This window comes from Lathamus discolor, chromosome 9 (assembly GCF_037157495.1).
Source record: "Lathamus discolor isolate bLatDis1 chromosome 9, bLatDis1.hap1, whole genome shotgun sequence".
Classification (NCBI taxonomy): domain Eukaryota; kingdom Metazoa; phylum Chordata; class Aves; order Psittaciformes; family Psittacidae; genus Lathamus; species Lathamus discolor.
Window position 1 is genome coordinate 20,307,417 of NC_088892.1, and position 22,824 is coordinate 20,330,240.

At 60.7% G+C, this 22,824-nt stretch overlaps 2 protein-coding genes across 3 annotated transcripts; both read right to left on the minus strand.

The window, feature by feature from the left end:
- Positions 1–948: 948 nt before the first annotated feature.
- On the minus strand, positions 949–6,528 carry NOX1 (NADPH oxidase 1). Its single transcript, XM_065689816.1, has 13 exons — positions 5,714–6,528; positions 4,411–4,506; positions 3,773–3,883; positions 3,597–3,681; positions 3,377–3,522; positions 3,119–3,300; positions 2,850–2,988; positions 2,669–2,761; positions 2,333–2,568; positions 2,098–2,260; positions 1,854–2,000; positions 1,556–1,680; positions 949–1,465 (listed from the first exon to the last, which is right to left on the minus strand). The coding sequence occupies exons 1-13, from the start codon at positions 5,756–5,758 to the stop codon at positions 1,339–1,341; spliced, it is 1,695 nt and encodes a 564-aa protein (XP_065545888.1). The 5' UTR covers positions 5,759–6,528; the 3' UTR covers positions 949–1,338.
- Positions 6,529–6,775: 247 nt separating this feature from the next.
- Positions 6,776–16,579, minus strand: XKRX (XK related X-linked). Of its 2 annotated transcripts, XM_065689352.1 has the most exons (4): positions 16,414–16,579; positions 11,420–11,756; positions 9,211–9,470; positions 6,776–7,824 (listed from the first exon to the last, which is right to left on the minus strand). In XM_065689352.1, the coding sequence occupies exons 2-4, from the start codon at positions 11,707–11,709 to the stop codon at positions 7,079–7,081; spliced, it is 1,296 nt and encodes a 431-aa protein (XP_065545424.1). In that variant the 5' UTR covers positions 11,710–11,756; positions 16,414–16,579; the 3' UTR covers positions 6,776–7,078. The 2 variants fall into 2 exon arrangements, with proteins under 2 accessions (XP_065545424.1, XP_065545423.1); XM_065689351.1 differs by lacking the exon at positions 16,414–16,579 and having other exon boundaries at positions 11,420–11,856.
- Positions 16,580–22,824: the final 6,245 nt, after the last annotated feature.

Below are 22,824 nucleotides of genomic sequence, written 5' to 3' on the forward strand. Positions count from 1 at the left end.
TTGCGTGAGCTGCATTTGGATCATGGAATGGCTTGTATTGGAAGGGACCTCAAAGCTCCTCCAGCTCCAACCCGTGCCACGGGCAGGGACCCCTTCCACTGGAGCAGCTTGCTCCAAGCCCCTGTGTCCAACCTGGCCTTGAGCACTGCCAGGGATGGGGCAGCCACAGCTTCTCTGGGCACCCTGTGCCAGCGCCTCAGCACCCTCACAGGGAAGAGCTTCTGCCTAAGAGCTCAGCTCAGTCTCCCCTCGGGCAGGTTCAAGCCATTCCCCTTGGCCTGTCCCTACAGGCCCTTGTCCCAAGCCCCTCTCCAGGTTTCCTGCAGCCCCTTTAGACACTGGAGCTGCCCTAAGGTCTCCCCTTCATAGAATCATAGAACAGTTCGGGTTGGAAAGGACCTCAAGATCATCCAGTTCCAAGCCCCCCACCATGGGCAGGGACACCTCACACTAAACCATCCCACACAAGGCTTCATCCAACCTGGCCTTGAACACTGCCAGGGATGGAGCACTCACAACCTCCCTGGGCAACCCATTCCAGTGCCTCACCACCCTAACAGGAAAGAATTTCCTCCTTAGATCCAGTCTAAACTTCCCCTGTTTCAGTTTTAACCCGTTACCCCTTGTCCTGTCACTACAGCCCTTGACAAAGAGTCCCTCCCCAGCATCCCTATAGGCCCCCTTCAGGTACTGGAAGGCTGCTATGAGCTCTCCATGCAGCCTTCTCTTCTCCAGGCTGCCCCAGCCCAGCTCTCTCAGCCTGTCTCCAGAGCAGAGCTGCTCTGGCCCTCGCAGCATCTCCGTGGCCTCCTCTGGCCGCGCTCCAACAGCTCCACGTCCTTCTTGTGCTATTGCCCCAGAGCTGGATCAGGACTGCAGAGAGGGTCTCCCCAGAGCACAGCAGAGCAGGGGGAGTACCTACATGGAGGCTTTTAGTGCAAAGGAAATCAAGTTTAATGTACCCTTTCACGCAGATGACTGCTTTAACCCGGAGGGACACGCTTATCCCCAGTGCCTGCTCAGCATGGCCATGACCCATCCCTGTCCCATGGTTCTGCCCAGCCTGCTGGGTGCTCCTGCTGCTTCCCACTGCTCCAGCAGCATCATCGCAGCACGTGCCTCTGGTTTATCAATGGGGGTCCATGCAGAGCAGTCTTCGACCCTCGAGTTTCTCATGGAGAAGAAGTCTTGCCTTGTCTCGCCTGGCTTCAGTGCACATCCCCTTCAGGAGATGCTTACCCCTGGCATGGGGGATGAGGTAAGATGTGTAGGATGATGGTAAGGTGCGTAAGATGAGGTAGGATCCCCTGCCCCTGGGGCTCCCATTCTGGCTTCCTCTTAGAAGTTCTCCTTGTTGAAGTAGAATTTGACCTTCCTGGGGTCCAGGCTGGAGTGCTGGTGGCAAGACTTCTGCAGGCTCTTCGCCAAGGCCCCCGGCCCGCAGAGGAACACACCAACCACCGACCTGCGCACAGCATGGGGACATCAGCACCAGGTAAGGGGCTCAGGGAGGACGGGTGCCCCCAGCACCCTCAGCCCCCTGCCCTGCTCTCACCTGGGGTGTGCTGCAGCCACCGCTGTGAACTCGCTGTTCCACATGGGCCGCCCGAAGATGGTTTTGTGCCTGAGCCCCGTCACCGTGTCCACAGCAGTATCGAAGCGCAGCGCCACGTTGTTGGCCTGGGCAGAGCAGGGGCAGTGAGGACCCTGCCACCGCCCCTGAGCCCAGTGACAGTCCCTCGCCATGGAGGAGCATCGAATGTTGATGCCCACCAAACACCACTGCCTGTAAGCCATTGCCATGGTTCTCCTGGGCCACCCCATGTCCCCCCCCTTGCCCGTGGTCAACTCACAATGCTGGTGTCCCAGCCAGTGAGGAAGAGGCGGTAGGTGAGGAAGTCAGCCTTGCCCGACTCAGCCATCTTCTGCTCCAGCGAGGCAAGCAGGTCATTGAACCAGGCAAAGGCTCGTGTGTCCCGGCAGAGCCAGTAGAAGTAGATCTGGGATGCAGAGAGGGATTGCTTGCGGTAGAGCAGAGCAGGAGGGATGGAAGGATGACGTGTCAAACCCACGCTGCTCCCATGGGACAATCCATACCTTCTTGGTCTTGAGGGTCTCGTCACCCTGCTGGAACTTGTACCAGATGGACTTCAGGATGGAGGCAAAAGGAGTGACACCAATGCCTGCTCCCACCAGCATGGCCACTTCATACTGGAACACGTCTTCACTGGCTGTGCCGAAGGGACCATCCACCTCGATCCTGGCCAGGGAATGGTCTGGATAAGAGGCCTGGCCTCTCCACATCAGCCCATTTGAGTGGTCCCCAGCCTACCTGGGCATCTCCAGCTTCTGCTGCTGGAAGGTGTCGATGAGGCGCTCGGTCCAGTCTCCAGCTGCCCGAATGTGGATGGAGAAGAAGTCCTCCTCGGGTGCAGAGGTGAGGGTGAAGGGATGCCACTCCAGCAGGGAGATGGAGGGGCAGTTGACGAAGATGTACTGCCCCACTTCCATGCGGAAGCCCTTCTTCTGCATCTGCAGCTCCAGCACGTGGGCAGGGTGCATCACCACCTATGGGGAGGGATGGGGCTCAGCACCCAGAATGGCTCCTGTCCATCTCCCCATGGCCATCATGGCACGGAGCTTCAACGCATGCTCCTGTTCCACACACCTTGGTGACAACCACCTTCTGCTGTGCACGCCAGACCCGCAGGATCCGCTCGAAGATGTAGAGGAGGACGGGGGCCAGGACCCACTTCCAGGACTGTGGGTTGGAGGAGAGCAAAGGGCTGGAGCATCCCAAGGGAAAGGGAAGAGTTTCTCCCCCTGCCTCCATCCCAGCACTGCCCTACCTCGGCAGGGATGCTCCCGAACTCAGGGTCCTTGCAGCAGTCATGGTTGCAGTGCTTGTCCCTGTGTGTGAGGTACTGAGCACAGTGGTGTGGATGCACCTCCTTCATGCTCTCCTCTGTCTGTCCACGCACCAGCCCGCTGTGGGGAGATGAGGGCTGAGCCCGGCTCATGTTCCCTTGTTCAGGGTTTAGCCTCAATGCATGAAGCCAGCTGGGAATGGGGAGCCCTGGGAATGGGGACCTCAACTCCCTGTTGCCCAGAGCCTTACGCGATGCCATGGATGACAAGCCCAGCAAAGTAGATGATGAAGAGGTGATGCGTGTACCAGAAGACCTCAAAGTAGTTCCTGCGGATGAACTCCGTGGAGGACGTGACCATGAGGATGAGCGCTAGCGTGATGATGACCCCCGTCAGCCCTGGGATGGTGGTGAAGGCCACGTACTCCACAGTCTATAGGAACAGCAGGATGGGTTAGGGATGCAGGGGCTGGTGGTGATGGGGAGCTGGATGCCAGGGTCACGCTCACCGTCTGGTTGGAGTGGATGGGGTTCAGCCACTTGTTGCTGCCCTGCAGGTGCATCTTGGAGAGGACAGCGGGCAGGCTGCTGTCCGTGGCCTGCTGGCTGCTGTTGTAGCGCTCCAGGTTGAAAAGGTGGGCAATGGTGTGCACGGCTGGCAGGGGACAAGCAGTCACCGCATGGTCACCTCCCAGTCCCCACCATACCCCAGCCTGTGCGGGGCAGTACCTGTGAGCAGGGCCAGGGCGTACGCCACCAGCTTGTGGAAGGTGAGGTTGTGGTCCAGCTGCTTCCGCAGTGTCCGCCGGCAGCACTGCGGGACAGGCAGGGGCGTTGGGATAGGGATGAGGATAGGGATGAGGATGGGGATGGCCACGCTGGCCGTGCCACCATAGAGCCCTCACCGAGCAGGTCCCGCGGAGGAAGGAGAGGAGGTTGCGGCACACGGGCAGCAGGATCAGCATGCTGTTGAAGTTGAGGCACTTGGCTGATGCTCGAGCCCATGCCAAGGCGGACTGAAGAGAGGAGGAGGAGGAGGAGGGATGAGCGCTGCTGTTCCATGCCACAGGTTGGGTACGTCTGCCTGCAGCTGTGCTGCTCAGCATGGGGCTTGGGCAGGATGGGGTCAAGAGATGCTGACGTGGAATGGGAGCGGGAGTGATGCTCGGCTGGGGACGGGGAAGAGGGGTGATGCTGAGCCAGGAAAGGGCAGTTTTGTCCCCAAAGGGTGGTCAGGCATTGGAACAGGCTTCCCAAGGGAAGTGGGTAGAACCAGCAACCCTGGAAGTGTTCCAGTCCATGTAGATGAGGCCCTCAGTGCCATGGGTTAGTGGTGGCCTTGGCAGTGCTGGGGAATGGTTGGTCACAATGATCTTAAAGGTCTTATCTAACCTATTTGATTCTATGCAAGGAGGAGGACTTGGAGTGGGCGATGCTGGGCTGAGACATGATAGGGACCAGCATGGGCTGTGGACTGGGATGGAGCAGGCTGGGAGAGGGCAGGACAAGGAAGGGGCATGGGTGCTGCAGGAGAGAACCTTACCCCAAGGATGGCCCTGGTGTAGAAATACCGCTCGTCCCGGTCGAAGAACAGGAAGTAGTAAGTGAAGAGGAAGATGTTGATGCCCAGCCAGGCTGCCTGTGGGGACAAGCCGCAGCCTCATGAGGGACCCCCCTTTCCCCCTAGCATGAGGGTGCATCAGGACAATGCAGCCCCTTCTGCTCCATGTGAGCTGCAGCAGCACATGGGGCTGGGACATGGGGACAAAGGTGGGGAGGGTGAGTCTAGCAAAAGGACCATTGGGTCCCCGTGCATCACCCTGATAAGGAAGGAGGAAAAGCGGGTGCAGATCTCAATGGTGGTTGGGGCTGCGTGGGGAAGACACTGGGAGGAGGAAGTTTCAGCCCCACGGCACTGCCAGCCCCTGCCCAACCCCGCTGCACCCCACAGCAGCCCTCTCACAGCCACGCAGAGCTCCCAAAGCCCCTCTGTCTTGTGTTGTTTTCTCTGAGTAGTTTGAAGAGGTGAAGATGACCGGATAAGAGCTGGGGCAGCCTGGAGCAGAGAAGGCTCCTGAAGCGGAGACCTGAGAGCAGCTCCAGTGCCTAAAGGGGCTGCAGGAAACCTGGAGAGGGGCTTGGGACAAGGGCCTGTAGGGACAGGCCAAGGGGAATGGCTTGAACCTGCCCGAGGGGAGACTGAGCTGAGCTCTTAGGCAGAAGCTCTTCCCTGTGAGGGTGCTGAGGCGCTGGCTCAGGGTGCCCAGAGAAGCTGTGGCTGCCCCATCCCTGGCAGTGCTCAAGGCCAGGCTGGACACAGGGGCTTGGAGCAAGCTGCTCCAGTGGAAGGGGTCCCTGCCCGTGGCAGGGGCTGGAGCTGGAGGAGCTTTGAGGTCCCTGCATCCCAAACCAGGCTGGGATTTTAAGCTGCACATCCCTGTTTCCTGGGCACTTGCAGCTCCTCCCAAGCGGTGCCACCCGGACAAGCCCCATAACACCAGTGATGCCACAGCACGGCACCACTCGTCCACAGGGTCCACCATCACCCGGTGCAGGCCCCCACAGGAGCCTCCTGCTTTCCCATGAGGAGAAGAGATTCCCAGCCAAAGCAGCCAGGCAAAGGGATGGCATTTTCAAGCTTTACACTAGGATCCCCCTTCCCTTTAAGTCACATTTTCCTTAAGCTTTAGGAACCCCATCCCTCCCTGGCCACCGGTGCTTTGCAGGTTGGCTGAGCAGAGGGGATGCTTGTCTCTCCCTGCCCATCAGCCCCCTTTTCCCCCTGTGATCCCCCCAGCCCCTGCTCCCCATAGCCCCGTGCATCACCCCCAGCCCCACACACTCACGAGGACCGCGGCAGAGAACCAGTGGTTGACCAGCCAGTTGCCCATGGTGCACTGTCAGTGCCTGTGCTGCCTGCCTGGGGCTTTATGGAGGCAGCGGCAGCCCCGGCCATGGGAGCAGCTCCTCAGGGACTTTCCCCTGAGGAGCCTTTGAGGAAATGCGGGCTGGCTTCAAAGGCCGCCTTCCAGGAAGGCAGGGCTGACCCCATCAACAGCCCTGACATCAGCCCCAGCACTGAAGGGGTACGGTCACCGTGGAGGGGTTCCCTATGGCACCATGGCTGGGTGCTGCAGGGCATCAGGGTGCTCCTCGGGCGTGTTTGCACTATTTGGGGACAAAACGGGCTTTTCTGCAGGGGATTTCCTGGTGGGACAGGAGAGAGGGTTCAGCTCTGTTGTGCTGCTCCCAGCCTTCCTCACCAGCCTTCCCTGCCCCTGCACTACAAGGAACCATTGGAGGAGGAGGAGGAGAAGCATCCCAGCACTGTGCTGATGCCGGGATCCAAGCCAGGGATCCACTCCAGGGTGGGTGAATTAAGACTGAGCACTGCACCTCCATGAGCACCCTCAGCCTGGCACCAGCATCCTCCCCACCGAGCTGACCCCACAAATGATGCTGGGCAGTGGGGGGGGGGTCACACTCCTGATTTGGCACTGGGATGCTCGGGTCACACCAGCAGCCCTGCGGCTGTGCCAGCCACCCTTCCCCTGCTGCCTGCCCTCCAAGGCAGCGTCCCGAGCCCCACGGTGCTGGGTGCTCGCCTGGGAACAGCAGCCCGGGCCTGGAGGAACAGGTTGGGCAGGATTGCTCCTCACCGCCTCGCGCCTGGCCCGCGGCCATGGCCACGCTGACGGAGGTGCAGGGTGAGGCAGGCCCCTGCCCCGCCATGCTCCTGCCTCTTCCCGGCTCCACTGTGGGGCTGCCCCCTCACCCCAGTACCCGCTGGCACAGCCCCTGCTTGGTACCCGTGAGCGCAGTCAACGGGTGCGCACCCACGCCGGCCCCAGCGCGACGGTGATGGTCCCACCCTCACATGAGTCAGCGCCAGCACCTGGACACGCAGCCACAGCGGAGGTTCTTTACTGCTTAAACCAGTCCCGCTGGCCCCGTGTCCCCAGGGTCACTGTGTGTACCGCAGCAGGCAGCTTGGGGTGTCGGGGCACCCACAGGGCTGTGCACTGCACAGCGGCTGCTTGCAGTGGCACTTTGGGCATCCCAAAGTCCTTTGTGTCCGTGTGCACGGCAGGCAAACACGTTCCTGTCCCCATGACACTGTGGGATGCGCTAGGACCAAGGGCCAGCAGCGCTCGGTCTGTGCCACGTCTGCCAGCACATCCCTGTGTCCATAGCCGGGTGCTGGCTGTCCCTCAGACGATGCTGTGCCTCACACCAGGCTCATACGGTGCTTCGAGGTGCAGAGGGGTCCCCGGCGGGTGCCGGCGACAGCAAACACAGTGCAAGAAGTCAGCAACGTTGTGCTGGAAGAGCTGTCGGCAGGGATGCAGGTACTGGAAGAAGAGGAGCATGAAGTAGATGCCCAGGCAGTAGCCGAGGAGCAGCTGCACCACCAGCAGCGGGGTGCAGACGTTCTCGTAGACATCCGTCTTGAAGAAGTACCAGAGGACGACGAGGGCCGTGTTCTCCATCAGCCGTGCCACGTAGTACACAGCCAAGCGGCCCCAGTCCTGAGACTTGTCAATGAGGTCCCTGTCAGCCAGCTTGAGCTGCACGGCCGACCAGCAGAACATGTTGATGCTGGCGTAGAGGAGGGTGAAGGCGCAAAGCACCACCACGGTGCCCACGCGGCTGAAGTTCTTCTCGATGTTGTCGGGCAGGCGGGTGCCGCTGCGCCAGAACTGCACCCAAGGCATGAAGAAGACGATCAGCAGGTTGGCCAGGGCGATGGGGATGATCCAGTGCTTGAAGACGGTGCTGAAGAGCACGAGGACGGCCACGCGCGTGGAGATCTCCAGGCTGCGCCACAGCACGATGCAGAGGAAGGCCAGCGGCCGCAGCTGGACCTTGTAGTCGTCGTACTTGACCTGGATGGACAGGACGTTGCAGACGAGGGCTCCGTACGTGACTGACACGAGGCAGATGCCCATGAGGACCGCTGCAAAGGGAGAGGGCAGAGGAGTCAGGCAGCGCTGGGGACTGTAGCCCACCGCTCACCCCAGGAGCATCTCAAGAGCCAGCCTCATCCAGGGGCAAGATAAAACCATAGAACCAGAGAATGGTTTGGGTTGGAAAGGACCTCAAGATCATCCAGTTCCAACCCCCCTGCCATGGGCAGGGACACCTCACACTAAACCATCCCACCCAAGGCTCTGTCCAACCTGGCCTTGAACACTGCCAGGGATGGAGCATTCACAGCCTCCCTGGGCAACCCATTCCAGTGCCTCACCACCCTCACAGTAAAGAACTTCTTCCTTATATCCAATCTAAACTTCCCCTGTTTAAGTTTGAGCTCATCACCCCAAGTCTTTTCACTCAGGATGAAGATCATTCATAGGGAACACTGGCAGCTGCTCCTATTCACTGCAGCCAGGGAAACTGCAATGGAAGAAATGGGAAGTGTCTGGTCCCAGTCGTGCCATGCCAATGGTGATGGCTGTGAAATGCAGGACTGAGCTCAGGCATCTGAGCTGCAAGGGAATGACCTGGAATGTGCCAACCTGGATTCACCTCCTGCATCTGCTGCTGGAGGAGCACTGGTGCTCATCCTCCCTCTGATGCTCCCGCTCCCTAAAACCCCCTTTCAGGGGGATATCCCAAGGAGGGGGTTTCTATGGGGCATCCCCCCTGTTCCCTCTTCCATGGACACAGCTCTGGGCTCCCAGCACGGGTTGGCGAGGGCAGCTCCGTCCGCAGGCGCTGCACTGCAGTGGTGCAAGAGCTCCTGCGCGTCCGGCTCGGCAGCATGCCGAAGTGGGAGTTAAGAGCTTGCTCTGGCACATCCAGCCCCGAGCACATAAACATCCCGGGAGCGGGCAAAGGAGCCTGGGAGTGGAAGCGCAGGACTGGGAGCTGTGGCTGCTGGGAGAGGCACGGATCCAATAGATCCAATGGAGGGGCTGTGAGGGAGCCAGAGCATTCTATGCTATTTCCATCTATTTCTATTTGATCTATTTCTGTCATTGGAAATAGATCCAATGGAGGGGCTGTGAGGAAGCCAGAGCATGTAGCTGGCTGGAAAACAACAGCAACTGATGCAGAGTGGAGCAATGTGGGGCAGGGACATGGCATTTTCATGGGACAAGGCACTGGGTGCATGGGTGGCTTTGTAGGGCAGATATCTGTGAGTGGCGGGGGTGGGAGTAGCATATCCAGCTCTTCCCGCTTTCCAGCTGGAGAGCACAGAGTGGGAAAAGCAACAGGGATGGACGAGTGCAGGTTGTGCTCCACGTTATCCAGTGGCCACCATTCCCCCAGGGCTTTGTGGGATGCCAACCATCACCCACGGCTATGGAGCGGGTCCCCATGCACCGGGCGCCCTTACCTCGGGCAGCAGGGACGTACTTCTCCAGGATGCTGATGTAGAGCTGGACGCTGAGCTGTGGCGTGGAGCCCAGGAAGGCCTGGATGACCGCCATGCGCTTGAAGGCGTTGCGGTGCGTGGCCAGGCGCCGCTCTGAGTGACCCATCTCCTGCTCCATCTCCACCTCGTAGCCCTTCCGCAGCCGCCGCTTGCGGGTGATGGTGACGTAGGGCTCCTCCTGCCTCCCCGACCAGCAGTACACCACCAGCGCCTCCATGCACCTGCAGGGATGTGGCGGTGTCACCCACAGCCTCACCGTGCCCCCCCAGCGCATCCAGACCCCCTTCACCCAGTGCTGGATGGACCCTGACCCTGCTGAGTGCAGCCCAAATGATGTGAGTGAGGGCTCAGCAGTGCTGCAGGCAGTCCCTAGCCCTCGGACGTCAGGATGAGGGCAGGGTATCAGGATGAGGACAGGGTCACACCAGGACCATGGGGATGCCCGGTGGTCACTTCCCTGCTCCAGCACTCAGGGTGAAGCATGTAGGGCAGGGGGACAACAACCACCCCAGCGAGGGGTGCAACGACCGATGCAAGAGGTGCAGCATCCAGGGTACAAAACCGTAGCTCTTCTCAGAATCAGAGCTACAGGAAGTGGTTCATCACCCTTGGGCTCTGTTTCCCCCACTGGCACAAAAAGCATGTCTTCCTCTAAGCAGAGGCGAGAGAAGCCTCTGATGTCGCTTTTGATCTCTCCTCTTGTAGAAGGCTTCTATGCTTCCTTCTTGGTGGGGACGGCAGGAAGGGGAGCGCAGGGTGAAGCTGCCTGTGCCATGGGGAGATAAGAGAGCGCTTCTGCAGCCGTTTCCCCGCGGGACACCCTCACGTGTGCGCAGGGGATGTGGGTTCCTGCCACGAGGGAGGACCCCCCCTCCCCTCCACACAGAGCCATGCAGTGGGGTGCATGGGCTGGAGGTGCTCAGCAGAGGAGGACCCATCCAAGAGGCTTGGCTCCCACCCAGGGATGAGCTGGCTCTGGGGCCAATGGGATGTAATTATCTGTGAGTGCTCATTAGGGCAGCAGAAGTTGCTCTGTTTCAGACCCAAATGGAATGAGGTTTCTGGATACGTTCTGTTGCCAGATGAGGCCAATGCTCATGGCTCACTGCAAGCTCTAACGGGAAAAGGGTTCCATCCATAAAGTCTGGCTCCATGGGCAGTCCCAGCACTCCCAGTGCCCTGCCAGACCTTCTCAGCTCCATCTCCAGCCCAGCGAGCATCCTTCCCTGAGCATCCCTGGCTGGCTCTTGCAAGTGGCCAAGCACTATCATCATCATCTGATGCATCGCCATGGGTCAGCATGCGCTGATGTGGCCCCACAGCCCATCAAATGGCTGATGGCACCGTGGTGAGGCTGCCCGGCCCCCTCTGAAGATGAAACATCACAACAAGGATGTCCCCGGCACCCTGCTTGCTCCTGGTGCCACAGGAAGTGTGCTACAGGCCATGGTGTGCCCCAGAGCGTGCCCTTGGGGCAGGACCCGTGGCAGATGGGGGCTCTGCCATGCTGCCCACAGCACGCCCTGTGTGCTCTCACGGAGCAGGGTGCCTGGGGTGGCACAGCCCAGGGAGGCTCCACAGCATTCCCGAGCAGTGAGAGATCAGCACCTCTCCGGCTTGTGCAACGCCCACCTCCTCTCCCGGCGTGGTTCAGTGGACCCCAGCTTCCACACCAGCCCCAATCCTGCACCAAGCGCCTCTCCTCCACGGCCCAAAGCTGGCCCCAGGGCTGGGGACCTCTTCGGGGGGGGGGGGGGGAAGGACCCTTGTCCCCTCAAGCACTCAGCCAGGATTTGCATCTGTGCTCCCAGCCTATGCAAGGAGAGGACAAAACCCAGAGGCAGAGGGGAACGGTTGGGCTGCAGGAAGCAGCGCTGGGAAGAACCTTTCCAGCAGCTGAGATGCAACAGGCTGGCGGAGCCGAGTCCTGCCTGGAGGACCCCTGGGGAGCACGGTGGCACCACTGGGTGCTGGTGGCCGAGCACAAGACCCCCATGGGACAGGAGCAGCAGAGCCCCCAGGAAGGAACAGGATGGGGACACATCAGGAGCACCTCCGGGCTTGCCGGGAGAGATCCTGCTCTCACCCGCTGCCTGCTGCGGGGTCCCCTCTTCCCTGTAGGGTATCCCCGCATCCCTGCCGGGGGTCCCCGCATCCCCGCTGCGCTCACCTGATGATGGGCCCGAGCTGGAGCAGATGCATGAGCCCGATGAGGGGCCGGTCGCGGCTGATGTCGCGGTGCACGAAGATGAGCGTGAGCTGCACCAGCACGGACGGGCAGAGCATGAAGAAGATGGTGAGCGCCAGCCAGAAGCGGTCGTCGGAGTGGCTGTAGGAGAAGCAGAGCACGGCGGCCGCCGCGCTCTCCCCGCAGAACAGCGCCGTCGAGAACACGATGCCGAGCGGCAGCTTCGGCCGCAGCGGGGCGGCGGGCGGGCAGCCCCCGCTCGGGCCGTGCATCGCGGCCCCGGCCCGGCCGCTCAGCCCCGCCGCGGCCGCATCCCGGGCTGCAGCGGGGAGAGGAGCCGCGCTCAGGGCGGAGCGGGGCGGAGCGGGCCGGAGGGGGCTCCCCCGCCGCTCCGTGCCGCCGCCGCGGGTGCCCTGGCCCGGCCCCGCCGAGGCGAGCCGAGCCCGGCGGGGCGGGGACGGGACGGGACGGGACGCACCGGCAGCGCTGCAGGCCCGCCCCGAAGGGCGCAGGGGGCGGGACACCCCGGCAGGGACCCTCCCGGTGCGGTACCCCCTGCCCGAGGAGCCCCAGCACCCCTAGCCCAGGATCTCCCTTCCCTGCCTCTGCCGGGTACCCCCACTCCAGAGCATCCCCAACATGGCCAGGACCCCCACCCCGAACCACCCCACCAGCCCAGGGCACCCCTGCAGTACCCACAACCCCATCAGCCATAGCCCTGCCAGCCCCCTTGCAGCCCCCAAGCATCCTCCCTGGGACCTCCCTGCAAAGTCCTGGCTCCCTTGTGTCCTGGCAGCCACCAGCACCCCAAGGTGCAGCTACATGGGGGGGCCACCCAGGCAAGGGCCGTCATCCCTAGAGACCACTATGGGGCAGGGAGCATTCTGGTATTAAGCAAGTTGAGCTGCAGCAGGGGCATCCCTTTGGGTCTGCAGGCAGCTGGGGTGGGTCTCAAGGTTTGCGGAGGGTATTACAGGGGAGATGTGGCTCTTGCATCCTGGACGCTTCTAACTCCAGGTAGGAATTAGTAAAGACCACATTGTCCTACAGCTGAGCAACAGGGTGCTTTTCCCGTTGCCTTCAAGGACCCACTTTCAAGGTGATGGGATATATAACCTCACTGATGGAGCCTAACATCCCGTTGCTGAACCCACCGTTCAGCCCCACATCCCCTGTGTCTGTGGTCCAGCCCAGGGCAGCAAGCTGAGCCCCACACCTCGGTCACCACACAGCCATGAGGTCCCTGCTCTGCCCATCATGCACTGAGACCCTCAGCCCTGCCTTTCCCCCACAAGCGGTGGTGCTGGCACCATGATGCCCATGTGCTGCCTTCCCAAGCATGCGCTGCCTGCCAGGTTACTCAGTCCAGCCTGGGCACACGCTGGCTGTCTGGGAGAGGTGGGACAAGGCGAGGAGCGTTTGAGGTCAGCCGGTTTCCCCTGGTTTAGGCAGACTTCCAGTCTTCGGTAGCTTTTAAATCCCTCAGCAGCCAGACCTTCGCACAGGGAGGTGCCCGCGCTGCATCCATCACTCACCCAGCCCCATACAAGCCAAAAGCCATGAACCCTCCCAAGCCCCACACACAAGTTCCCCCTCTTTTACCAGGCTTATCAGTGGCAAAGCTGGGGATGAGACCACCTGAGCCCTCCGAGGCTGCGTCTCCCCAGTGGCAGCTCCCACACAGAAGCAATCCCAGTCTCAGCACTTTTCCTTCTAAACAGCTGAGGAGCTGCTTTGGGAAGCCACAAACACCATGAGCTCATAGGGACTGGCCTGACCGGCGCAGACGGGGACCCACGTGTGACTGCTCAGCTCTGGTATGACAGTCATGTATTTTCCAGCTGTTTTTGGAAACAGCCTCTCCAAAAAGAACCCCAGTGGGACAGAGGGCAAAGGGAACAGCATCCGAAGGAAGGAGCCGGCTGCTGCGGATACTTGGGATGGGAGCTGCGCATAGGCCTGGATGGACACTCAGGCAGTGACAGGGCACTGCCAACTGTGCCCACACCTCCGTAGTAGCAGAGCAAGGGGCAACTCACACCATTTACGCAACTTCCATTTATCCAAATTAAAAGCATCCCAGGGAGCCTGGCAGGACACCAAGCCCGGGCTCCGACTCATCCCATTGATGATTTCATCTTCCCTTGTTTCGTGATGAAATGAGCAATTGTTTAAGCACTCCAGAATTCCAGTCCTGCTTCAGGGAGCGCCGGCACCCATGATGGGAATGGTGGGGTGAATCCTCACCGCGCTTCCCACACCAGCTATTATCCCATGTTCTGGCCCGAGCAGCGGGCTGTGTTCTGGTGCACGCTGTGACTCACCCCTCCAGCCTAACCCTACCTGGCTGTGGTGTAAACAGCAGGCCATAAACACTCCCTGGGTCACAGATAGCACCAGCCACCCTGTCCCCATTGCCACCGCCGCTCCCTGGACCTGCGCCTCTGCCTGCAATCCCAGCATGGCTTTAGTGACACCGGAGGACATTGCACCCTTGCGTCCCCATCCGCAGTGTCTGGGTGCTGGGGCAGAGCCCTGAAGCAGAACTGGGGCTGGATGGGGTGAAGTGGCCTCCAATGTGATGCGGAAATATCATGGAAGTGCCCATCAGGATACAAACCAAGGTGCCAAACAGACAGGGACTGTGCTGGCACCCCTAGGACCACTTAGGAAAGTGAAGGGGTTTAGGTGGGTTGCAGTTCACTTCTGTTTGGGTTGTAAGGGGCCTTAAAGCTCATCCAGTTCCAACCCCTGCCATGGGATTCCCAAAATCCTGTCACTGGATGTCAGTGCTGGAGAGCATCCCAGCTCCATTGTTTTCTTAATCCCAGGTCCATTATGTTGTCAGTCCCGGTGCTCAGACACATTGAACACGGGGCTGTGGCAAGGGTGTCTGCCTGCCGGGATTTGATGTCTATGAGAGCCTGGGCTGAGCGTGGGGTGGGAGCAGGCTCCAGCTCTGAAAATAGCCGTGTGTGCTTTACACATGCCTGGCGGCTCAGCTCCTGTAAAAGGAGAAGAGATGGGAATGGGAGGCAGCTCCTTGCCAGAGCCCTTAAAGAGCCCAGGTAGGATCGCAGCCCTCGGGCTCTGCTCTCCGGTCCGTGCCGCACCGCACTAGGACCCGGAGCTGCTCCCGGAGCCAAGCGCACGCTGCCGGCTTCCCAAATATAGCCCAGCGCACAGCGTGGAGCAGGGGGTGTGGGGACCACGCTGCCCTTTCGGCCCCAAACCACCCCAGCAACACGCTCCGAGGAGGATTAAACCCTCAGCATGGAGCGATGGCGGGGACGTGCCGGGTGAGGTGGAAACCAGTGCTCCCTGGCTCCGCATGCACTGAGCAGGGACCTCACCGCGTTCCCAGGAATCTGTGAGCCGGGAATGCTTTACTTAGTTTGGAAATAGCTTTGCTGGTTTTGACAGCCTGAGCTGTTTGGATTCTGCGTTGCTGCCTCAGTAACTCAGCTGCCTTTTTGCCTGCCCCAGCTGTCTGTGGAATAGCTTCTGGTTGGGGAAATATTTCTTTCCATTTACTTCATCATGAGACTGCTTTTACCAGCCCAGTTCCTCATCCAGCTCCTCTCCCTTATCCTGCTGGGATATAAACTCGTGGCTGCCCTGAGGAGCTCATCCCTCTGTATTTCACTGCAGTGCTGGGCCCAGTGCTGCCCGTAAAGCAGGCACCCCGTGCTCCTCTGGCATGGGCCAAGCCACTCCTGGCTTCAATTCTCTAACAAGAAAAGAGTCACCTTCTTCAAGGTAACTTCAACACATTTATAGGTGTTTGCCATAGTTATAGGTGATGCCTCTTTGGGTGCAGTCCCAGCCCAGGCACCGGGTGATGCTGTAACAGTAAACCGGGGCAGGAAGGGTTAAAATGACTTTAATTAACCGATTCCTCTGGTCCCGCCTCCTGTAAGAGTATCCAGCTCACCCTGTTAACCCAGCCGGGAGGCACTGCACATGCCCAGGCATCCTGGCAGGCAGGAGGGATGGGTTACACTCTCCTTCCCTGCGCTGTAATGCTCTCAGCAAAACCACTGCAGGAGCCTGGGTAGGGCTTGTAGCCATCAAAGGGGCATCATAGAGCTGGCATCCTCCGCAGGCACCAGGGAATGACACAAACCCCAGCCAAACCCAAGCCTCTCCTGGGAATGTGTGTGTGCTCTGGCTGGGAAGCACCCGGCTGGAAATGGGGTGAGAAGCACCCAGCTCCCTGCACACATCTCCGCTGCTCCTGTGCCTGCTGAGGGGTGATGGTAGTGATGGAGGGGGAGCGAGGAGAGCTCTAGAAAAACAACTTTCTGTGCCTAAAATAGCTCAGCGAGTGGTTGCTGGGCTGGTGGTGGGGAACACAACCGGATTCCGCTGTGCTTGGTGCCGGTGTGGAAGCCATGGTGCAATCCTGCTTTACTCCCTGCCACCGTGCCAGCAAACACCCCCAGTGCCCCATTGCCACCAGGTCTGCGTGGCACAGGCTGTAATTATCTAGCATTTCCAGCCTGACCGCTGGGCCTTCGTCTGTAATTAGCTCTTGGGATTTAGGAGCTCGCATGATCCGGGTTATCGGTAACCACCAGAGCCGTGCTGGGATTTAAAGGGACGGCACATCTATCTGCACTGCCTCCGTGAGCCGCCTCGGAGGCATTCAACAGAGAGATGAGTCCCTCCCCAAAGCCTGGGCATGCCCTCACCCTGCTTTTTTTGGGCACAGTCGATGCGATCCCAAGCAAAGCTGAACAGCTTGGGAATATTCCTGCCAGGCTTTATGGTCCTTGCCATCACGTCGGTTTTCATCACCCCGAGATAAATGCTGTAGGCAGCCCCCATAACACTGCACTGGTCCCTGCTTTCCCTTGCAAGCCATCATTCCCCATGTGCAAGCTCCCCATCCCTGCCACTGCCGTCCCCCGCACTCAGCCCCTCACCCGGGGGTCTCACTGGGGCTCCTGGTGCCGGCTGGGGTGCATACTCACAGGGTCTAGTGAAGCCAAGGCAAGGCAGCCCGCCAGCCCGTGTCCATCTGCGCTCCTCTTCCGCCCTGTGCTCTCGCCTCCTTCCCTCGCCCGCGGCACTCCAGCGAGGCAGAAATAGCCCCAAAACACGTGCTGCCTTCCGGGAAGCGATGCCAGCGGCTGAGCAGCCCCAGTGCCCCGGGCACAGCCTTCCCTGGGGGGCTCCGGTGATGGCTCCGGCGAGGAGCACCTCCAGTCATCCACCAAGAGGATAAATCCTGCCTCGGAGTTTCTCACCTGGCAACAGTCACCAAGGAAACCCAGGCGGAGGGTACCCACTGGCACTGCCAGGGGGGTCCCTGCCGTGCTGGATGAGGGGCTCCCTCCGCTCTCTGTGTGGGATGAGGGCCAGCCTCTGCTCTGCAACCTGAGCCCATGGAGCTGGGCATGGCCCTCACACCGCCCCTTGGGATTCAAGGAAGGGTTCTGCCAGGTTTGGGATGGGTTTGGAGGGTTTCCCAGCGTCTGTGCCCATTGTGGTACGTGGGGAGGTGACCTGGAGCTGTTCCAGGCTCCAGGGGTTTCCCAGTGGCTGGCACCAGGGATTTGGGGCACTTGTGTCAACAGCAGCAGAGCACCCATTGCTCTGGAAATCCATTGGTGCTGGAGGGACACCAGCTCCTGCTGCCCCTCAGGAGGCTGTGCATGCCACCAGGGCTGCCTGACACGTGGCAATCCCTATGGATAGCACTTCTGGTCATGCCTCTCCCCGGCCCCTGCCTGGCTCTCACTGGCAGTGCCACCCCTAGGCACAAAGGCAGGCGTTATCGCTTCCAGCAAGTCATTTTGGCCCTGGTGCAGCTAATTCTGGTACAGCAAAAAGCTTCCCAGCCCCACGCTGCCTGCAAGCCTGGCACTGCTGGTGGTCCCATAACGGGCACAACGGTTCCCAACATAACAGGAGCTGACTGGGGACAGGGCTGTGTCCCATCAGCAGCATGGGCTGAGCAACAGCCCCAAATATTGTTGTGTGTGGCTGTGATACGGTGCAGGAACCTCATCAATCATTAACCACCAGTGGCTCCCTGCCCATGGCGTGGCTCTGGGCAGCTCCTCACCCAGGGGCAGGCAGTGCAGAGTGCGAGGCTGCGGTGAGGGGCTGCGCCCTGGGTCACCCTGGAGCTGTGGGATGCCTGGAAGCATCTCAGCATCCTTGGCACGTGGCTGGGGCTCTGATGGTCAAGGTAGTGCTGCTGGCACTGGGTGGTTTAGCACAGACCCAGATGAGCTGGTGGGAGCCTTGTTTGGTCCCCAGTGTGGCTTTGGAAGGTCTCGTGTCATAGAATCATGGAATCATGGAATGGTTTGGGTTGGAAGGGACCATAAGTCCCCGTCCAACCTGGATTTGAACACTGCCAGCTCATGCTGAGCTTTTCATTCTCTGCCCCATGGTCTGAGGGTCCCCATTGCCTCCCTGCTTGGCCGGGTGCCTGTTTGGGCTGGGTGGTGTTTCTCTTGCAGGCAGCACAGGACCTATTGATGCTCAGGGTGTGCTTCATTAGCACGAAGTACCAGCAGTGAGCAGTGATGTGCCACAGCCCGGCACAGAGGGGACCCTAGGTGGGCAGTGGAGCCGTGCACACCATGAGGGGCTGCAGAGAAGCATCCACGCAGGGATTAGGCAGCAAGAAGCCAGGGACGCCGTTGGTTAGAGCAGGCGCTAACTCAGCTGGCAATCCCATGGCTGTCAGGCCATGTTCCTGCCAGTTAAACGATCGATGGAGACACAGAGCGGCCGCATAGGTAACGCAGTGCTGTGCCATGCTGTGCCATGCCACCCAATGCGGTGTGCAGCCCCATGGCATTCCACATCCCAGTGGCCACCGGCCTGGCACGACCCACTGGGATTAGGGAGGCTGCGAAGAGTAAACCATTTAAATCCAGATTAGGTTTAAGCAGCTGCTGAGCAAAGGGGATGTGAGAGGGGCAGCGCGGAGGGGACAAGCAGGTAAAAGGCTGTTTGGATGCAAGAAGGGGCTGATGGGGGTCCGGACCCACGGGGCATCGCCAGTGGGGCTGGGAATGGGGTGAGATGCTCCCTGCCATGGGGAGAGCAGAGGAGGATGCAGCATGGGGACACAGCAGGCTCCTCACTTCATAGGTGCTGAAGAGAGGCCATCCCTCCACACGGAGCATGTTCCACCTCTTCTCCCACTGCTGGTCGTGGCTGCAGGCCATACAGGAGCCCATCAGGTAGGTCCCTGTGTGCTCCCCTTGGGGATTCCCAGGGGGATTTATCCACGAGTTTATCAATGATGCAGGAACCCTGCGAGAGCTGTGCTCATTGCAGGGACTGACCCCGACTGCAGAGCAGGGCACACGCGGGTCCTTGCAGGCAGGAGCTGGGCAGGCAGGGGTGGGGGCACTGCCAGTGGGATTCCCCCTATGCAGCGTCAGCAGCTTCCTGGGAAAGCTGGGGAGGATGTGGATACCTGAAAGGGGCCGACAGAAACCTGGAGAGGGGCTTGGGACAAGGGCCTGTAGGGCCAGGCCAAGGGGAATGGCTTGAACCTGCCCGAGGGGAGACTGAGCTGAGCTCTTAGGCAGAAGCTCTTCCCTGTGAGGGTGCTGAGGCGCTGGCACAGGGTGCCCAGAGAAGCTGTGGCTGCCCCACCCCTGGCAGTGCTCAAGGCCAGGTTGGACACAGGGGCTTGGAGCAAGCTGCTCCAGTGGAAGGGGTCCCTGCCCGTGGCAGGGGCTGGAGCTGGAGGAGCTTTGAGGTCCCTTCCGACACAAACCAGGCTGGGATTTGCATGTGCTGGGAGACCCAGGTTAATCCCTGGGGATGGCGCTGCACCAGCCCAGGCAGACCCTGCAGCAGTGATAGGGTTTATGGCCCTGTCCTGCCAACCAGGACATGTTGCTGTAATGCCAGCAGCAGGGCTGCAGCACCCACAATGTGTTTAAGGAAGAAAACAACACCAGGAATCACTGCTGAGGCTTCTCAACACCAGGGGAAGCGTTCTGTGCATCACTGCAGACCAAACAGGGCAGTTTAGCAGCAGGAAACACCTCCTGAGCCCAGGCAGAAGCTCATAAAATGTCCTTGCTACCTCTCCCTGGCTGTGTAAACCCACAGCCATCTGACAAGGAAGGGCACAAAGAACAATCATTAACCATTTGCGTGTAAGGAGTGATCATTTTGGCCTGTGCATATCATTGCTTAATCCTACCTGATATGAAAAGGAATCCTTGCTGTATGTAGCACGTTGAAGGCTCCACATTGTGGCTGTCCCATTGTGCTGGGGGGGCGGGTGTTCCAGCAGCCTGTGCCTGCCCTCACCCTCAGCTCATCCAGAGCCTGTGTCACCATCTCCTGGGGTAGGAGTTAACCATGGGCAAGGTTAGGGGAGCCCTGGAGCCAGCAGTGGTCAGTGGTCCCCAAGGGAGCACAGCCTTTCTCTTGATGCGCACATCCCATTGTCACTCCACAGGAAGGTCACGCTCCTTGTGTTGGGGCTGGACAACGCTGGGAAAACCTCCGTCATCATGGACCTAGACAGAGGTGAGGAGCTGCACTGCCCCAGAGCCAGCCTTGGCTGGAGGCAGCAGCTTTATGCAACCAAGTGCTTGAGCCTTGAAGGACCAAGACCCATCTGCTGCTGGCAGTGGGATGGGGAGCAGGAGGCACACAGCACAAGGGATGCTGCGGGCTCACTGCCCCGGCTCTCTGCCTTCTCCTGCCCACAGCACTGCCCAGCGAGGGGCTGCCCATGGCACAGCCCGGCCAGACCCGCCTGCGGGTGGAGCGCTTCGAGGTGACCCTGCTGGACCTGCCCGGGGCCCCGCGCTCCCGCAGCGCCTGGCGCAGCCACTACAGCGCAGCCCATGGGCTCCTCTTCGTGCTGGACTCCAGCGACCTGGCACGGATGGAGGAGGCGCGCAGGGTCCTGAGCCGCGTCCTGAGTCACCCCGATGTCTCCGGGAAGCCCCTGTTATTGTAAGGCTGGGTCCCAGGGGTGTGACCTGCAGGGTTCGGGGTGAAGGAGGGAGCGGGGACTCGTTGCTGGGGTCACGGCGTGTGCGACTTGGATGCTCAAGGGATGTGGTACCTAAGGGGCTGTTGAGAGGATGCTGGGACATGAGGACCTCAGTGATGCTCTAGGGGTATCCCTAGGGATGGGGATTCAGTGCCTGGTAAAGGCTTGGGCAACACTTCACCTAATCATAGCCAAACTGGAAGAAAGCATCCAGCCTGCCCTGCCTCCAGGCGCCCAGAGGCCGGGGTGATGATCACGCTCCTCTCTCCCCATGCCCCAGGCTGGCCAACAAACAAGACACGGCGTCTGCCCTGCTGCCCTGCGAGCTGATCGAGCGCCTGTCCCTGGAGCGGCTGGTCAACGAGAACCGCTCTCCCTGCCGCATCGTGAGTGCGGGGCTGCCCCGCTCCCGGTGCCCGCTCCCCGGTGCCCGTCGGGGCTGACCGTGCCGCTCCACCGCAGGAGCCCTGTGCCGCCAAGCGGGGCCCCGCCGCCGGCCCGCCCCGCACCACGCTGCAGGGGCTGCGCTGGCTCCTCCGCAGCATCCCCGCCGCCCCGGCCCCGCCGCCCGCCGCCTCTCCGCCACCCGGCCCCGGCCCCAGGGCAGCCCGCGGCCGCCGGCCCGCCCGCAGGTGCGTACGGGGATCCCGGGGTGCCCGTCCCCGTTTCCCGTTGTCCCCATCCCTCGCTGTGCTCTCGCCCCAGCAGGGACCCGCCGCTCCCCGCGGAGGATGCCCGAGACGGAGCTGGGATAACGGGCGAGTACCGGCCGCCACGGCCCGTGCCTCGCCTCCTGCCCCTGGTGAGCGCCCCCCCGGGGGTGGGATGGGATGGGAAGGGATGGGGTGGGATAGAAGGGGAGTTCCGACGCCTTCCCTCACCCCCCTTAGCCTGCCCAGGAGGACAGCGCTAAGGGAGCCGGGAGGAAGAAGAGGAAGGTGAAGGTGAGGAAGAAGGGCCTGGGGCAGCCAAGCCCAGCCGAGGAGCCAGAGGGACCAGGAGGAGGGGGTGACAGCCGAGCAGGGGCTGCCGGGGGGCTGCTGCCCCCCAACAGGGTCGGGCAGGAGGAGCTGGTGCCCACCGTGATGGCCACCCCGCACCCAGGTGAGAGGGGCTGCGGTGCTGCACTGCACATTGGGACCCCAGAGCCACCCCACGGGGTGTCCTGGGGACAACACAGCAGTGTGCTGCACCACCAGTCCTCGCCACCTCCATCAGCTTTGATTGCAGATCAGCTGGGCACAGAGCGGGGTCACAACGATCCAACTGGGAAGAGGAGAGACATCTCAGAGCATCTCCGCAGGGGCTGATGTGTGGAGGTGATGGAGGACTGCACCAGCAGCAGTCCTCTCAGCTGATGTGGTGACAATCGCATCCCTGCTCTGATGTAGCTCCTGACATTGTGCATTTCTCCTTCCAGTGCAGGCCATGAAAAAGAAAAAGAAGAAGAAAATCAAGAATAAAATCAAGTCGCAGGATCCTGCCATGGAGCAGCAGCATGAGGAGGTCTCAAGCACCTTCGGTTCGTATTTCCAGGGCAGATGTTGCAGAAAAGCACTTGGGTTCTGCCCTGTTAGCAGAGGGGCATAAGGTGTGCAGGAGCCCTTGGCCATGGGGTGCTTGGTGTGGGGACAGCACAAGCAAGTGCTGCTACAGGGTGGGGGGGGCTGTTGGGGGGGCAGATGTTCCACCTCTGGGATGTGGGGAGGCCTCATGGGTGCCCTGTGCTGGAGCCTGAGTGCCCTTGCTCAGCACAGGCTGCCTGCTGGGCCCTGGAGCTGCGCTGTGCTCAGCCCTGACCACTTCCCTCCTGCAGACCTGTACCGCCGGGCGATGCTGGCTCTGAAGATGAGGCAGGAGCAGAGGAAGCAGCCATCTGCCATCGCCCCCTGAGCAGGGACAGCACATCCCAAGGGGTGTGTGGCTCTGGGGAACCCCACACTGCAGTGGGACCCATGCTCAGGCAGGGCTTGTGGGGTGCTTGGCCAGGGCTGGCAGTCCTGGGGCATGAACAGCATCATTGTCCTCTGCATGGCTGGAAAACCAGGGATCGCAGGACTGAGCCAAAGTCCCTTTGTAAGACGCCTCTCTGGCAGCAGGGCTGCAGTCCTGAATGAAAGGGGAACAGCGGCCACTTCCCAACCCTGTGTTAGTATTCTGTGGAAGGCTCGGTCTGAATCCAGCTCAGTCTGTGGAAAAGAGGAAGATCAAAGGAGGCATCCCAGGGGAAAAAGCCCGTCTTGAGCTGACCTGTGCCCAGGCAAAGCTGTCTGCGCAGGTCAGGGGTTTGCTCAGCCCCTCATTCAGACCCTGGTTGCAGCTGGACAAGTCTCCTTTCCTGCTGGTGAAGGTGAAAAGGTGCTCATGGAGGGTCTGCAGAAGAGCTTCATCC

Coding starts and splice junctions, on each gene's coding strand:
- XKRX (XM_065689352.1), bottom strand. CDS start 11,709: ATGCACGGCCCGAGCGGGGGCTGCCCGCCCGCCGCCCCGCTGCGGCCG. Junction 9,471..11,419: donor CAGCTCGGGCCCATCATCAG/GTGAGCGCAGCG, acceptor ACATCCCTGCAG/GTGCATGGAGGCGCTGGTGG. Junction 7,825..9,210: donor GTACGTCCCTGCTGCCCGAG/GTAAGGGCGCCC, acceptor CTCCCTTTGCAG/CGGTCCTCATGGGCATCTGC.
- NOX1 (XM_065689816.1), bottom strand. CDS start 5,758: ATGGGCAACTGGCTGGTCAACCACTGGTTCTCTGCCGCGGTCCTC. Junction 2,569..2,668: donor AGAAGGTGGTTGTCACCAAG/GTGTGTGGAACA, acceptor CCCTCCCCATAG/GTGGTGATGCACCCTGCCCA. Junction 2,001..2,097: donor AGACCCTCAAGACCAAGAAG/GTATGGATTGTC, acceptor TCTGCATCCCAG/ATCTACTTCTACTGGCTCTG.